Source organism: Teleopsis dalmanni, chromosome 2, assembly GCF_002237135.1.
Source record: "Teleopsis dalmanni isolate 2A chromosome 2, ASM223713v2, whole genome shotgun sequence".
Classification (NCBI taxonomy): Eukaryota; Metazoa; Arthropoda; class Insecta; order Diptera; family Diopsidae; genus Teleopsis; species Teleopsis dalmanni.
The window spans coordinates 99,898,254-99,916,665 of record NC_051847.1 but is presented as its reverse complement, the minus strand read 5'-3'; the positions used below and the strand labels follow the sequence as shown (position 1 = coordinate 99,916,665).

Sequence of the window (18,412 nt, the reverse complement as noted above, 5' to 3'; positions counted from 1 at the left end):
GATATTATTATTACTATTTTATTGTTTTTGGTTTTTAATTTTTTATTTAATAAATAACTATAGACACTTTATGACTCAAGATTGTGTTCAACTTCACGACAAAAATAATTATATTACGGTGAAAAATGAATTTATAGCAACAAAAATAAATTGTGCACATTTTTTTTTTTAAAGATAAATATTTCACCAGAAATTTCTGCATGATTGATATTTCGGATCTTTTGCTTAATTGAACTTATGATACGTCTATATGGCAACATGACGTAGATTTCTTCCCAACATTAAAAATAAACGCTAAACTTGAATAAATGTTAGGAAACCTATTTTTAAATAAAGACTAATATATGTTGACGTTTTGAGCAACTGTCATCTTAAATTTTTCAGTTCATTGAAAATGAATGTAGGATACGAAATCAAGCTACGGTTATGTACATATATGTTAACTAGATTGTTAAACTTAAGTCGAAAATGAAAATCTTTTATGAGACACCATTAGTATTGTATTCATCATTTCTAATACGAGTATGATTTAATTTAAAGTTGTGCTTGAGTGAAGCTACTCAAAATGCACCACGTCTTGTTTCTTGTGTTTTGACTGTTTTAAAGTTTATATACATTCTAAAAATAAACGCAGAAGTAAATAAACTAAGTTCATACTTCTATAAACGAAACTTGTATATGTTTTGGGATGTCCTTTATAAGTATATTCTATATCAAGAGCTCTAGTAACGGCTGAAGTCTAGATCAGCGTGACTCAATTACCGTCGCGCCACCACTCCATTAAATGTAAATATCCATATCTTAAAGTATTTTCAAATAACTTAAAATTAACATAATTTGTAAATTACAGTATTCTCAAAAATATTGACTCCATCATTGCAATTTCTTTTATAACATTACTTTTTTGGAATATAATGATATCGGTCTGACAAAACATTTTGAATATTTTTCATGTTCGCAGCAAGTTTTGCCTTAATAAATGCACTGTGTAGATCTCTACAATCATAATAACAATGCGCCTTAAAAAGAATGGAATCAGGCACAACGGTTTATATATAATTATTTGATTTGATTTGATATTTAATAGATTATAGAAAATTTACTTAAATTAGTTTACAATGAATATCCTTTTGGAATATCCATATACCTTATATAACTCTTAGGTGGAGTTATTTCTTTATTAGCTAATAAAATTGGGTAAAATGATGTGAGGACAACTTTCAATATTAGTTAGCTCCTGTTGGTGGATAACAGTTGGTATTGACTGATCATATTTATTATTTTCTTTTTCAATTTAATGTAAGTAGTTATAGTCTTAAAAATACAACATTGTCCACAAAATTTTGAATAATGTAAACAATAGTTTTAAATTTTTAAGTTGGAAGATGATTGAGAACTATAAACAGCTACCCTCACTCTTGTAAGGAGCTATAGTTTTCAGTTACAAAATGAGTTCCAAACTAAATAGAACAATGGCAAATGTGTTTTTCTGGAAATTTAACATTAGGTATTTACCTAATGTCGGTTAACACTTAAAATATGATTTTGATTTGATATTATGATCAGATAAGATGAACTAACCATTTCCAAACACCAAGTTGGAATTGTTTACTAACAGTTTTGTGAGGCCGAAAATGCGCTTGGAAGTGTAAAAACAAATAAAAATTTTCTTTTGATCTCCATAAATTAAAAATTCTGGATATTGTCTTATTTGGCGCCTTCCACTCCGAACGTTGACATTAGATTTCTGGATCATATTAAAAATGTCATGTTATTATCAGTCACGATATTGTTAAGAAAACTATTATTATTTTGGCCTCATTCATGATATTCTTCAGATCTCCAATTCTGTGAAATTTTTTGATTGTTAGTTAATTTGTTTGGTACAAGCCGTACACGCACTTTTCGGTAGACTAAATGTAAATCTCGTAAATTAATGTTATCAATTTAATGCATTTATAAAAAAAACGCATTTCGATTTAACCAATATATTTCTCGTCATTTCAGTTCTTACAATAGTTTTCACATGTGTCAACTTATATATCAGTCATGAACTCAGTCAAGGGATAAACAATCATAATCTTGGATTAACAATTGAAAAGTTTAGATAAAAGTTTTGCTAATACACCAAGTTTAAAAAAAATTTTAAATTGTCTGTTTATTCGATACTTTTTCCTCTACCTATAAGTTTAACATATTATTACTTTGAATCCAATAACTTCACTAGGATTTGTAAAATGTCATGGTACATCCATTTTGTACTACATACGATAGATTTACGTTGCCTGTGCATGTTATTTAGTTTTGTTTTGAAAAGTTTATTTGGGAACACCCATTATATTTAGTGTAAAACTTAAACGTTCATCATAACATAATTTATATTCGAAATCTTAAAAGTGACATTTTAATCCTGCTCACTATTTCTTCTATTAATTTTATTTTTTTTAAATGGTATTTACCTCTGTGGATCTCTATGGATTACGTCTTTTTTAGTATGAATAATAATTTGAAAACAGAAATTTTCAATATTTAATTTTACAATCGATAATCTTCTTTATAGTTTGGTTTATCGTTTCTTGATATAAATTAATATTCTATTAAATTCTTAGTATTTTAATATGTTAGACATTATGAGTTAACGACACATTATTCTTATATTATAACTTATGTCGCCTTCAATATTTCAATCTATTTATTGAAGCGTTTTATTTTAATATTTTATTAATTTAAGTGCTTTAATAAATAATTAATCCGAAATTTAAATTGTTCAGTCATAATGCACAAGTATGCTTTCTGTCTTCTTCTTAATGCCTTCTTTAGTAGGCATTTCAAATAAGTATATTAGCTATGTCTATATATGTTAGCTATATATACTATGTTAGTGGTATATGTTAGCTATGTCTTTGCCGATGCTTAAATACCAGGGATTGAAAACAATATTAACGAAATCCAAACGTTTCAATTTTCCAATATAACGGATTGGAACTTTTTTTCTTTCTACGAAAAGAACTTTGCGTTTACTTTATTTTATTATTTAAAAATTTTTTTCCAATGTTGTAACAAAATACAGTGAAACAAAAAAATAGAGTTACAAAAAGTTGGAATGGAACCAGAAATTTCGTCTGGACAAAGTTCCAATTACTTTAACGACAAATATGTTAGTCAAAAAAATGGCCTATGTATAATATGCCGTTTATAAATATAAAATGGCAATAAAATGAATAAAGTTATATAAATTGACGTAACACAATGGAGCAATAGGTTTAAATGGATCCCTTAAAAATCGCCAGTATAACCTATCCTTTATAAATTGACGACACTATTTGACTATTTAGCGAGAACAATATATCAATGACTACATTAAAAGATAGAGTACAAGCTGGAAATAAAGCCTATTATGAATTAAAATGACTAATTACAAGTAATTATATTTTATATGTACAAAACAGTAATTATGTGTACAAAACATTGGTTCGCCCAGTAGTAACATATGGCTGTTTGAAAGTGTTTGAAAGGAAAATACTCAGAAAAAAGTTTTGGCCCCGTGAATGAGAACGGAATGTATCGCATAAGATACAACCACAAGCTAGAACGGCTAGCTGAAAGTGATACAATCAACAAATTTATGAAAAAGCATTGACTAAGATGGGTTGGACATCTGATAAGAATGCCGGATATGAGAGTACCGCATAAGATTAATGAGAACAAAATGGGAACCAGAATAGAGCGACTAAGAAAACGATGGAAAGACAGTGTGCAGCAGCATTTAGAAGAAATGAACATAAGAAATTGGGAAATAAAAACAAAAAAAAAACAGAGAAAAATGGAAGGATGTTGTTAAACAGGCTTATGACCTACATGGACTGAATAGTCACGGATGATGATGAAAATTTTAATAATATAATTCTAATACGTAAATATTGTTTCGTTTAAATAACAACTTTTAAATACGTAACTTTTTTTTTGTAACAAAATAATTTTGAACGCGGGACGACATACAGTTTGTAACGTTATTTTTTCGTTCCCTTACTTAGGAAAAAGGAAAAACAAAAATTATTTTAGTTTTGTTGCGTACCACAACTATTGGAACGAAAAATAAATATCCTTTTCAACCCTTGCTAGATACCCTTTACATAGATTTTTGTAAATACATTAAGGTCTCATTTATATTATAATATATCCATATATAGTATAATATAATATATGTATAATAACATATACGTAATATAATATATAAAATGAGCTCCTATACATTTTTTGTTCTCACTTGTATTGCGTCAGATATTAAAGTTGGAAAAGCTTTTGGTATAAACGTTTGTTTAATTATTTCATTCAATCAAAAATAATGCGACAATTTCTTTAAGTTTTAATATTCTTTTCAATCATTGCATTTTATAAATTAGGCTTAAGTTTGTTGCTTCTTCGCTATTCTTTTCTTTTTGAATTTAGGTGTACCATAATTTTGTGGTTAAAACGTTTAAGTTTTTCAGAAAAAATATGGCAAACTCCACTTAGAAGAATTTAAGTGACTGAGATAAAATTATCGATAGCCATTCTGTCACTTTTAACAAAAAAAAAAGGACCTAGATTGCCAGATTTACTCAATGTCTAACCATGATGTCCACATTTAACACAGTTGCGACTAACACTAAATATCTTCATTGTTAAAAGGTTCACTTATTCACTTAATAAGAGACAAACAAAATCATTTTTTTCTCTAGTAAGTGAAGTTAAAGTTTTCAGAAATATGTAACACTTTTTGCGACGCTCCTGTGGACGTGAGACCGACTCGTTGACGCCTAGCGCCGCCACTGGATCTGAGTCCGCAAAGAGACCTGAAAAGTGTATGTGTAAAGTTTCATTTGAATATTGTTTAGTTTGTATTCTTTCATTTAAATATAATTACATCTGTACCAAATTTCATTTAAATATCTTTATGAAGAACGGAAAAATGTCATATCCGATTGTTTAGTCTATGTAGCAGCTATAAGATATAGAGTTCCGATTTTAGCTATTCCAACAATCGATAAAAATTCGGAAAAAAAATTCTGATAGGTATTTGTACAAAGTCTCATTTGAATAGCTCAAAAGCTGTGAGAGTAGTTTAAAATTAAACAGATAAACGGAAAGACAGACATGCTGTCTGGTAAATAAACTCAGTTCGTCTAACTGAGTATTAATACTTTAAGGGGTCTACGTTTTTCAGTGTGTTATAAAAATCTTAACAAACTTATATACCCTGTTCACTTTTTTATGCAAGGGATATAAAAAATGTGTATACAATACCTTGTAGTTATAAAATCCACTTCAATAAGAAAAGAGTCTGTACAACAACAATTCACACATTAAAAATTGCTGAAACCGTTTTTACAGTGTAGTTTGTTATTGCGTGACTGTCCTCCATTCATAAAATCCACTCTACTACAATTATAAGTGTTAGATTTACATTTTTAAAATGCTACGCTGTTTCGTTTATATTATTTTGCTTTTTTAACTATTAAACTAAAATTCTGTCTTAAGCCTGAATTAATTGTAATAGATCCAAAGAACGGAAGAAATGTGAATGACAAATCGCAGAAAATGTGATTGATTATAACAGACTTCACACAATGCAAACCAGCATAAGAACACAAACAACACAAGCTCAATCCGATCACCAAATACTTCACACATAAAGTACGTGTTAGCTATTCGCGTTTAAAAAAAAACGATCTTAAATTTTAGACGTGACATTAAGAAAAATTTTAAAAAGCAGCTTAAGAAACAATAAAAAACTGAAGACTAATTTCATTCCCTCATTATACATAAATTAATTAGTTTAGTTTATTTTATTAATTTTATCTACATATGTTTTTTGTTTGTTATCTTTGTTTATAGTTTAATGTCATGTAATGTTTTTATATGTTACGACAGACATAATTAGGCTTTTATTAAAGAATATCTAATAAAATATGTCGCTTTTTTTAACTAAAACACTAATACGAATCTATACCCTAACACCGCATAGTTAGGGTATAGATTCGTATTAAGTATTTACGTATTGATTATTTGCTTATATTTTATTGCGGTGGATTGCAGCTTATAAATAAGAAAATATAGAATTTATTAAAAAAAACTTATTTACAAATAAGGATTACATTAGAATAAATAAATTAAAGATGTTAAGAGTTTTTATTTTTAAACAATAACATTTGTGATACTTCGAGAAGTTATATATCCGTATTCGAATACGTGTACAATATATATTATGAGGAAATAAATTCTTTATTCTCGGTTTTTGTTTTGCTGCCCGTGCGCATATGCATATTTAATGGAATTCTTTAATGTGTGTGAGTTGCCAATTTTGTAGAATTTATTGAAATTTACAGCATCTCAGCTCTTTCTATAAATGCATTCTTTACGCCGGCTGATGCATTGGAAATGAAGCTCACGAAACTCAAAGGCTATAACTTGGTGTGTGTTAAAAACTTAAGAACAATTTTTATGAAAATTTTTAATTAGAAGAAATGAAAGTATGTTTGCCATTAAAAGCTTTTTGTGAACATATAAAGAAAAAACTCTACGTTGTCATACATATACATAATTAATGAAAAAAAAGTGAACTTCAAACAATATAAAAAAGAAATGCGTATTTGATCATCAAATTTTCGTGAAACTTGGTATAAAGTCAATAACGGATGATACAAGCAGCGGAAAAACACCATTGAATATATTTTGTAAATTTCTCTATAAGACCACAACTATATAGAATTTTGATAAGGACATTAACAAAATCAGAACTTATAGACAACACTACTGCGACGCAAATACTATATTGAATGCAATACAGGATTAAGTTCTTAGCTTAAATGGATCACTTTTACCCAAAATTGAGATATCACATTTCTTGAAAAATAATGTACGAAAATCTTACAAAATATTTTTGTTGGTAACAAAAGCAAAGTGAGTTTTACGACATCTACGAGTTGTGATAATTTAATTCGCAATATTGCAATTCTTGAAGACAACTTTTTTTAATGTTGGAGACTGTTGAAAATTTGAAGACTGCTACTGTCACTCTTAATAGTGATATCAAATATCAAAAGTTGTACCAAGCTTCCAGTGATGATATTTTTTCTAAAATCAGCTCGCTAAATTATGGATCTATCTAAAAAATACGTTTTTGGCTAGTTTACATTTTGGTAATGTCAACTTTATTCGAGCTTTTGTATTAATAAATATATAATCAATTTTTCAGGAATCAGATAATAAACAACAACAAGTACTCGAATATACAGCGGACAACTTTGGTGCCAATGAAAATTACTATTTATTATGTAACGCAATTCTTAGTCAGATAGTGACATCATAAACTTGTCACTTCCATCATAACATTTATTGGAAAAGTCGTCAACCGTTTTTCAGAAACTTTGTTAAGTCCTTGGACGCTAGGTTATCTTAACAAAAAATTCCACTTCCAACAAAATTGATATCATGAACTACTGAATAGTGGAAGTTTCTAATTTAGAAAGTGGTGTCCTGAGTCACAACCGTTTTGTGAAATTATGTACACTGTCTAAATTTATGGAAACTATTTTAGACCTCTTGGCAAAATACGAAACAACTTCAGGTGGCTTTTACTTCGGATGCATCTCCCGAAGCATATGCTGCGGTCCTATGCAGTATACTAAGTTTCAATAGTAATTCAACACATACCGATAAAGTCACTTAAGTAGAAATATTGCCGCTTAATATTATTGGTTCTCTAAGTTCTCCACTAGTAATTCAACATATACCGATAATGTCGCTTAAGTAGAAATATTGCCGCTTAAAAGCATTAATTCTCGGTTTTAATTCTATTTAGCGTTATATTCGACACTCGTATGTAAATCAATCAAAATGGCGTTCAATAAAAATAATATAGAATGGTTTTGTTTACACAAATATAAAAACTGGTGTTATTTGTAAATATTATTCTGAAAATAGTAATTCTAAAGATGTAACTATATTTATTATATGTGAAACTATACTAAGCCTGAATAACGATTAAAACTTAACCGTTCGATCTCCGTTTAATCTATAACAACCACTAATCTAACTAAGTAAGAAGAAAATCACATCCATATGCAAAATAAACCATATAAATTAAATAAATACATATATGCTCATAGTACATATCACAAAATTTGAACTTCTCAAAAATGATATCTGATAGTATTAGTAAGATTTAACTTTGAGAAAAAAGTGAAATTTTCTGAACTTTTAAAATTGTTGTAGATTTTGCGATTGGCGTAGAACATCTATATATAAGTTGCCTCTGCCTGTATGTTGTATCAGTTTTTTATTGTTTTTATTACTTTGACAACAATTTTGGGTATTTTTAGCTACAAACCTATTTCCAGCAATTCTACAATATAGTTCAATATTATACGATTTAGTGCCAAGCAAGAAAAACTACTGGCCATTTGTGGGACAACTTGTGTCTCCTTGCATTTCAAAATTTCAAATTTTGAATTTTCGGCTGTGAATTTGTAGGTACTTTTATTATAATCATGAATTATTACAAAAAAGCCACAGGAATAACTATTTTATTTATATACCCATCAACAAAAACTATAACATACCTATCTGTATATGCAGTTGGTTACTGACAACTTCCAAAACGTTCATCTTTATACTTTTTCGTCCTATAATCTGTTGTGGGCCAACTTAAGAGTTTCTACAGTTGGCAAAGATTCTTCAGAAATTAAGTTTCAATTATATTCAATACATTGTAGATGTAAAGGACTTTCTTCCATGAAAGATAATATCCAGTCTTCTAGTCTGATAAAAAAAAAGTCATGATATTAACAGAGAATTACTTTTTATATAAAAATGGTCGATTTCCATTACTGCTTGCATAATACTAAGATCATTTAGAGGTCCGCTTTGGATAACTGGTTCATTCGCTTTGCAAATACAAGCAATATCTCGGTGACCAAAAACGTAAAAGAGAAGGTGTTAAATTGCGTCAGGAACTGATTCCGAGATGCGTTACATTTTGGACAGAACTCAACCATTTCAAAAACCATTTAAATCTAAGAACTTTGAAGGAGTTTGACTGTATAGTAGTACAAATCTATCCTATTAACAATCTACCCTATTTACACTATCTAAAACAGTTAATATATATGGTTAGACCCTTTTGTAGCATAAATGGCATGATGTTTTACTTTACGTGTTCTTATTATGATGTTTACAGCAATTCCAAAATTTGACTCTGCAAAAAATGGAATTAAATAATAAACATTTTCATGCGATTTTTATTTATGATTTTCGACGCAGGTTAATCAGAAAATAATGCAAACGCTACATCTAACGACTGTAAAAGACTGGTTCAGTGAGCTCGAGCGTAGTCGTCCTTTTCTCCACACCGAATAAAGATCGTTCAAGATCGGCTATTCCATCAAAAAATATTCACCAAATATAAATGATTGAGATAGATCGGCATGGTACATACCGGAGCATACAATGGGCTCAAAACACGTATACGAAATCGTGATATGACGAATCATGGCTCTATGCCTATGAGCTCGAGATAAATCAGAAATTAACTGTTTGGGTCTTCCAAAGTAGGCAGAACCCGACAAAAGTTGTTCGCAGATGGAGCAAATCCAAACAAATGGTCACATGTTTTTTTAGTAAACCTAGTCATGTCGAAACTGTATCAGTTGAACAACGTAGAACGGTCAATTCTGAGTAGTATTTAACCATTTATTTGCCGGAAGTTTACAGAGTATTGAAGAAAACTAACCGTCGAGTTGTTGTCCACCACGACAATACGAGCTCCCATACATCAGCTCAAACAAAAGAGTTTTTGAGCACTCAAAACATCGAATTGATGGATCCGCCTTACAGTTCCGACTTGGTACCAATGAAATCTTCTTGTTGCCAAACATTAAAAAAATGCAATGCGAGCGTTTTTCTATGCCAGAAAAGACCGTTAAGATATTCAAAACCCTGGTTCTGGAGATATGCACTTCAGAGTGGCAAAACTGGAGAATGTTTCGAAAAATAATAAAACCATTTTCACTGATTAACCACTGTGATTTCATTGTTAGGCGCAAGACTTAAAGTGCTCTTATATTCTGTGCTTAAAGAAATACTTTTTTCAAATTTTTCTAATTTCATCCCCCCAATTTCGCTAACAATTTTGTTGATATCTTTATCCAAAATTCTGATTCAATAAAAAGATTTCTGAGTTAACAGCGCATAAAATGAAACTCCTGATGCAATTATATTGGCACACTTGAACCGATGATATTGAGGTCGATTGCATTCAAATAACAATTGCTTGTGTTTAAATGAAATATTTTTAAGTCTTTATTGAATTGTATTTGTTTTTTTAAAAACACATAGTAATTACAATATATTTACATTAGCAATGTTAAAATATTCAAAATAATCGATATCATCCTGACTTAACTAACAATAATTCAAGTGTTTCAGAATAAAGCGACTAAGGCAATTATATGAAGTTGCATATTTTGATAAATGTTTGTTATAAAGAACATCTACTCTCCGTTGATGAACTTCCTTTCTTGCCTCTTTTAGATTCCATTTTCTTAGAGATAAGATAATTATGTTTATATATATATTTTTAATTAGACTTCATATTAATATTGGGATGGATAAAATCAGTGCTTAATGTCGGATGATAAATGTTCGTAGTTGTGTGTGACACAGAATAGAATTTCTTAGAATTTGTTCCATAAAAAGTCATTTGTTTCATAATAGAATTTTTTTTCGAGGATGCATCATTTCACTCACCAACATGAGTAGAGATTTTATTCTGTTAGCAATAATTGCATGGTAGTAAATTGATCTGCGATTTTCAGAGTCAGTTATTTAAATGTATATTTCTAATTAGGGAGATCTTCCTATGCTAATGCTGCTTCATAGTAGCAGTTATTTATAAGCAGCAAAAGTGATCTATTTTTATACCTTAAAAAGTTTCGATCCGGTTTAGGACTACGTTAATACGTGCAGTTTAAAAAATCGTATAAATAGGGTATACACATAGGATATACATATATTATCTAAATCTTTCAGTAACTAGTATGTATGTACTTTTCAAGATTTTTAAAAAATAAATTATATTAAGTAATGGGCATAATAGCGGATATCTAATTAGATCTATAATTAGAGTATATATCGGAAGTAGATCATAGTATATATCCAAACGTGGAATATATTTGCAAATTTATTCTTTACTGAATTGTTGAGACTTCTATTTCGAAGATTTTTTTCATTTTTTTTTCGCTTAGAATTTTGTTTTAAATTTAAATACATTAAAAAATTTAATAAATCATTCGTCAATGCATTACAAGTTGCAAGTTGTTTAAAAATACTACCTAGACAATATCTCAAAAGAAATAATTTCTGCCAAACTTAAATACAAACAATTTACATTGCATATTATTTATAAAGTTGTGAATAAAGACATTTCCGAAAGTTCTCCAGAAAAAGTTGATTTAAAATCTACAATGCCTACAAGTCATAGCCTAGTGTTTTGTATTATATGTATAAATTTATAATAAATATATAATAATTAAATAATTTGATTACAAATTAGTGAATTTGAATTAGGGAACTGTAGAAAAATCGTAAGAAATCTGAAGCACACGAAACGATAGGAAACATATAAACAATTGACTCATAAGTGGTTGATTGCTGAAGATATCTGCCTCACATGTTTATATAACATATATACAGAACCAACATAAATATTTTATAAAATATCAAATGATTTCTAATAACACATATTAATTTCTAATAATACATAATAATACATTTTCTATTGTTTTGTGGCCTAAGAAGGCGTTTTATTTTATTATTTTCGATTTGAAAATTAATTTGTTAAAAATTGCTATTTTATTTATTTAGGTCACAGTGGTGTAAACCAACTAGGTGGTGTTTTTGTTGGAGGACGTCCCTTACCAGACTCTACAAGACAAAAAATTGTTGAACTTGCTCACTCCGGAGCACGTCCATGCGATATATCGCGAATACTTCAAGTATCAAATGGATGCGTTAGTAAAATATTAGGAAGGTAATGCATGAAAGAAACATTAAGAAAAAAGTATTGAACATAATTAAATCAAAATATTATTTGTGTAAAAATAGATATTACGAAACAGGGAGTATAAGGCCTCGAGCTATCGGAGGTTCAAAACCTCGCGTTGCAACTGCAGAAGTAGTAAACAAAATTTCGCAGTACAAGCGTGAATGCCCAAGCATATTTGCGTGGGAAATTCGAGATAAATTACTCCATGATGAAGTTTGTACTAATGATAATATACCCAGTGTAAGTAATGTTATAAATTCAACTCAATGTAATATAAATTTATGATGACTACATATTATTCTCTCAGAATCTGGTTAAAAATTTTTAAAAACTTTTTTAAAAGTATGAACTGTTTAATTAAAGTTCAGTTTTTACTGTTAGTTTACTAAAATAACCTTATAGGTTATACTCCATATTGTTTGAAAACTTTATTGATATTGAATATAATATAATTAATACCTGTAACTTGATTCAGTGTGCAAACATATGATAACATACCTGTATACCGATTCAGTTTCTGTGTGTTTAGATTAATTTCTTATATAAGTTTTTATATATATTATATATATTATAAATTATATAAGTTTATTTTATTAAGGTTTAGAAACTCTGCAAATATCTATGGAATAACAAATATATGTATAACAAATATCTTAATAGTTAAAAAATTTATTATGATTGAAAAAAAATGATGTAAACGAATAATTATATAGATATACATATTTAAAAACTGTCTCTTCCGAACCATAAACCAGAATATCTCAATATAATTAATATTTATATTCAATTTTTGCTGATCAAATAATGTATCAGAGCTATTTATCGTCGACAGTTATTAATATAAAATAAAGTGGAATGTACCAAACTCCTTAAACACAGAATGTGAGCACAACAGTTTGTGGAAATAGAGAATAAAAAAATTATATTTTATTTAATATCTTTTTTATCATAAAATAACAGAAAAATAAATTTCCGCAAAGTAGTAAATTTTATACAAACTTAACAATATAGAATTCAGCTGCATCAGAATGGTTGACATTCACAATAGGAAGCATACGAGTTTATGTATTATTTCATGGCAGTGGCGTAACTACATTTTTTGGGCCCATAAGCAAACTCTAACTAAGGGCCTCCTACTAACATCTTTTTATACCCTTTACACGAAAAGGAAACGGCGAAAATACCATAAAGTATATATCAGTATATGTATATATAAACTTTTTTAGTTCAAACTACTCTCTCAGCTTTTGAACTCTTCGAATGAAAGTTTACACACATACTTTTCGGGAGCGGTCCCTGTTCACCATTTGATTTGGTTGAAATTGGCATACTAATTCTTATAGATGTATGTATTTTTATTTTTCCTGACAAATTTTTACAATCCCGAAATCCAGAACACCATTGATTTGTTTGATTAGAAAATAACCAGCACGGCTTACAATACACTGAATCCAATAACTTTAAATAGTATAACCAAAGTCGTGGCACTGTTCCATATTTTGTTTTTAAATTAATAGTATGAATAATATGAAGCATTGAAACTTCTACTTTCTTGAATAGGATCCTTTAAAGATTTTCTTGAAATTACAAATTCAATCTTGTTCAAAAACCAAAATTTATGTTATTTCAACAAAAAAACGTTTTGTCCCACATTTGAGAATTTATTAAAAATAAATATAATGAATACATAAATTTATAATGGGGCCGCCTAAGTTCGGGGGCCCGAAAGCGTTGCTTTCAGTCGCTTCCCTGTAGTTACGCCACTGTTTCATGGTATAGGAAAAAAATTAGGGAAATATCGGAAGATGATAAAATTTGAGATAAAAAGCAACTTAAAACCTAAAAATCAATTATGACTATATGAATATAAAAACCTTCCTGGTAAAAAAATCGAGAACTAAAAATAGTATTGGAAAAATTACATACCTATTATTATTAAATTACATTAAAAAATATAAAAAACTCTTGAAAAATCACTAAAGGATGTTGGAAGGATAGATCGAGATTAAAGTTTTTTAAGGAGTGTGCCGTTATACAACAGTAGATTGTCTTAAGTACATCATTAATTCTCGTGAATACTGAACTTGCAAAAGCATTGAACAACACTGTAATGAAATAAATATTTAAGATGCTCGATAGATCCCTACTGATGGTATGGGGGGAATACCCTATACAACTTAACTATTAACTAAATCTGTTTATTTCCACTATATACAAATAGCAAATTAGTGCGGGTCATGCATATAGAAGTTGTCGTAATGAAAGCGTTGTTTTTCTGGTTCGTCGAATTAATTTGACAAAGGCTGATTAATTAAGTAATGTTAGAGAAGTTTTAGTTAAAATATGGTTTATTAAATAAAATGATGAAAACTTGATTGCAGTTTGCGATAAATTGTTTTTTATCCACATTTTTGCAACTACGAAGCGCACAAATTGTCAAAAATGAGGAAGCTAATTTACTTGTGTGTGTTTAAGATATTTTATATTCAATATTAACTGGTAAATAGACAGCAAAGGAATGTTCGCCCATAAAAACTATAAGAAGTAAAAACCAGTTCTCAAGAATGACTAAATTAATAGGTAGAAAGATTACACACTTAATAATCTACAAAAATGTAATCGGCACCATGTAATGTAGAATCTATTATCTTGATATCAACGCCAATAAAGATTCTAGCATGATATCTATAGACATAGAACCGATTTTATCACTAGTTCTACAGGTTTTCTTTGTTAAGTCAATGTCTTTAAATGCATTGTACGCAAAAGAAAGTGATGATATGGGAACTTAAAGTGTCATGAAGTGTCAAAAAACTTTGTGGAAGAACTTCACAAAAATCTAACACAATTTCTCATTTTCAGATTGTTGGCAGGGCACAACACAGATAGATATCACTGTTACAATTATCAGAAATTGGATATGTCTATATTGTCTTGCGGATATGGACTCTCTTTTTATCTGATCTTCTTAGATTAATTAAAGAATGCAAGAAGTTTGAGATAAGTTAGCTAGTTCCTTATTTTATGTCACCTATATTTTAATCCGCTTTGCCACAGCAGTTATTTGACTGAGGGTCCTGGTCTTATCCTGAACTCTATTGAAAACAAAAAGATATCAATATCCTTTTTGTTCTGTAATGAGTATCATAGATGCAAAAATGACTAAGATTGTAAGTTAAAAATACTTACGAGATGGTAAGACGAGAAATATCCGTCATACACTTTTTGAGAAAAAAAGTTTGTTTTTTACGCTGCGATAAAAAAAACAAGCTTATAGAACAAGTTTCCTGATGGACATATATTAGGTGTAAGCCGTTGCTGAATGTTCATTGGTTTCATTGGTTCAAACTAGTTCTGTTGTATTACAAAAATCGTAAAATTATTAGGGACTTACAAACAGTATTCAGCTGAATGAAGCAATTTTATGGTCAGTGAGAAGTCAATACTGGAACTCTTGGTATTTTACCTTTTTTTACCACATCACTTTACATGTACTTCTTACACATTTAATTGAAAACATATACCTGAATTTTTTAAATACATATATCTATATGTAACTATTATTATGCTACTCGTATAAAAATGTTATGATATTTGAACAAATAGAAGCAGAATTTTTGCTTGATTAACGACAGTTTTTTAGAATGTCAGTTCAATACCCGACAAGATAGGTAAATATGGGTATCGATTAATTTTACCGACGCAAGTATGTGCCAATAGGTTTTATAAGTGAACATCAGATTTCTAAACACGAATGTACATCATTTATGGGACATCAAAAAGCCCAATAAATAATATTATTGCTTACAAGTCCCAATTCCATAAATTTCAATGATGATTTTAGCGGATTATTGTATTTACGCACAATTCTCATGAAAGCTCTGGCTGTAACGGAGTTAAGCCGCTCAAATATAATATTATCATTTATGGAATTATTTTGTCTTTACGGCCATTTTCAAACCGCGTATAACAATTATGAACTATGTCACAATATAAACAAGCGTGACCATAAACTTGGTTCATTGATTAAAAAGTTTCAAAAAAAATATTACTTAGTGTAACACTAAACCAATTGTCAGTTCTATTCTCTGTACTCATATTTGTACCTATGAAATGAACTTAATAACTAATAATTAACTTAATAATTTGTAACTAAAATTAACGAAATAAGAGTGTCTCTATTTATGTAATGTCATCTAACTTTGGCAGTTCGTTCATTTTATCATAAGAGGCTCAGTTAAAACCATGTCTTTTAGTAATGGTCAACAGATGTCCTTACGAATAACGCCTATTTTTTAAAAGTCCTGTTTAGTTTAACAGTGTAGAACTTGTTTTTAAAATTGCAAGAACAATATTTTTAAATAAGCACTATTTATGCTAACGATTTATATATTAATTTTATTTTAAAAAATATCTACGAGTATTTTTTTTATTAATTAATTAGAAAATTAATTTGTGTTATGCATGTAATATAAATATTTTGGTGACTTGAATTTTAAAAGATGTATGTATACAGTCTTATTGTCTACGCATTGAAATGTCACAACTGAATTATTCAGTACAAAGGTTTAAGTAACCCAAATTTTTATCATCAACGATTTCAATATTACGAATTTATATGTTCATTTGACGCCATTTTTAAGTTAGCGTTTGCGTTAGCGTTAGCGTTAGCTTTATCTTTTTATTGTTTTTAAAATACAAAAATCAAATGCTGTTGACAGATAAGCAAAAAAACTGTATCCATTCAGTTGGAAATAAATTCTTTATGTGCATAATATAAATAAAGCAGAAAGAAATAAGATGAAAATACGAAATCTTATACGTTAAAAAAACACAACTGCACCACAAATCATTAAGCATTATTTATACAAGGGGAAATCGCACAAATTCGATTGTAGGAAATCTGTCAACAAAACGGTGGTGAGTGACTGCCTAAGTTAAAATGTGTGAACATTAATGACAGGACTAAGGGTACTAATTTCCTATTGATTCTTCATTGACACTTAATTTTATGAAATATACATTTTTGTTACTTTTGTAATAAAGTTTATGCACTGATGTTTTATTCAAGCATATTTTAATTCATATTTTCATATCTTCATATTAATTAATTAACATAATAATATATTATATAAAATCACGAAATTTTAAATAATGCATAAAATAATATTATTTATAAATAATATGTGACTTTAGTACAACAAAATTGTATTGTTTCTGTTGTCTATGCTGCGCTGATGGCTAAATCCAGTTGTCGTATTCCATCAGTCAAATGCAGAATAAAAGCGAAGATTATAGATAACGTAAGTAATCGCTATTTGTATTTCCTAGTGCGTCGGCATATACATATTAAGAAAAATTCACGCAGAGAACGGGTTTTTTCAAGATTTAACAAACACAAATGAAGCATTTACAGAATATTTTTAAAGTAGGCTCAATGTATTATAACACAAAGAACAATAGCGAAACTGAAACCATAAACAATGTCAATAAAATTCCATCAATTTACATATTTGTCATTTACAATTCCATAATACAAGTGGAACTAACAGCCGCGATAAGAATGAGTTCGAAAGTAACTGTAACTAGAATCATTAGTCTGAGTAACCCAGATAAACATATAATATATATAATCAAACTTATATCACCCCCATTTACGACTCAAAAAGCTGTTTTAGAACTCCTAAAATTGTTTTTAATCGTACGTAAAAATCCTTAGAAGAACTTTTCTTAAAATAACTTTCTGCTTACTAAAATCCATTTAATATAAATTTAAATGAGAAATATAGCTCGTCTAATCATTGCGTAAATATCTTAAGTATAAGTGCCAGATGTCTGCTGAAAGAAATCCTAAAAGTATGTTAATTTTTGTGCTCTACAATTTAAACTCTTTTCCCGTTTAAAAACATATAGACAATAATGCACCCATCCAAAAAAGGCTAGAAATATAATAGAAACTCGTGCTGCAGACTCCAAAGACATACTCTAGTTAACTACAATATGCCCTATGATCAAGCAATAGAAGAGGAGCAGCCAATAAAAATAAATATAAATTCTATGCCCTATAGTCCAAATCTTAGGTTTAACTAACATTAACTTGATAGGAGTAAGAGAAATTTCCACATTTTTTATATAAGAAACCCAATTTACCAGCAAAAGCTACTTCAAAATCCTAAATTAAACTAAAGTTTGAAAAAACCACCCCAATAAATAAGTGCACGGTACCACATCTATTTTCACACAACATAATATAAAATGCGAATTGAACAATAAATTTGAACAAAAAAAATACTCAAGCTACCCTGATAAAAATTAAAAACATTTATA

The 18,412-nt window shown here is 28.8% G+C and overlaps 1 protein-coding gene across 1 annotated transcript in view; it reads left to right on the top strand.

Annotated features, from left to right (window-relative positions):
• The window catches only part of LOC119685287 (paired box protein Pax-6-like), a 62,333-nt gene that overhangs the window by 27,950 nt on the left and 15,971 nt on the right, over positions 1-18,412 (top strand). Inside the window, exons 3-4 of the mRNA XM_038099529.1 lie at positions 11,905-12,070; positions 12,145-12,325. Of these exons, the coding sequence (XP_037955457.1) occupies positions 11,905-12,070; positions 12,145-12,325 (347 nt within the window). The remainder of the gene's footprint in view (positions 1-11,904; positions 12,071-12,144; positions 12,326-18,412) is intronic.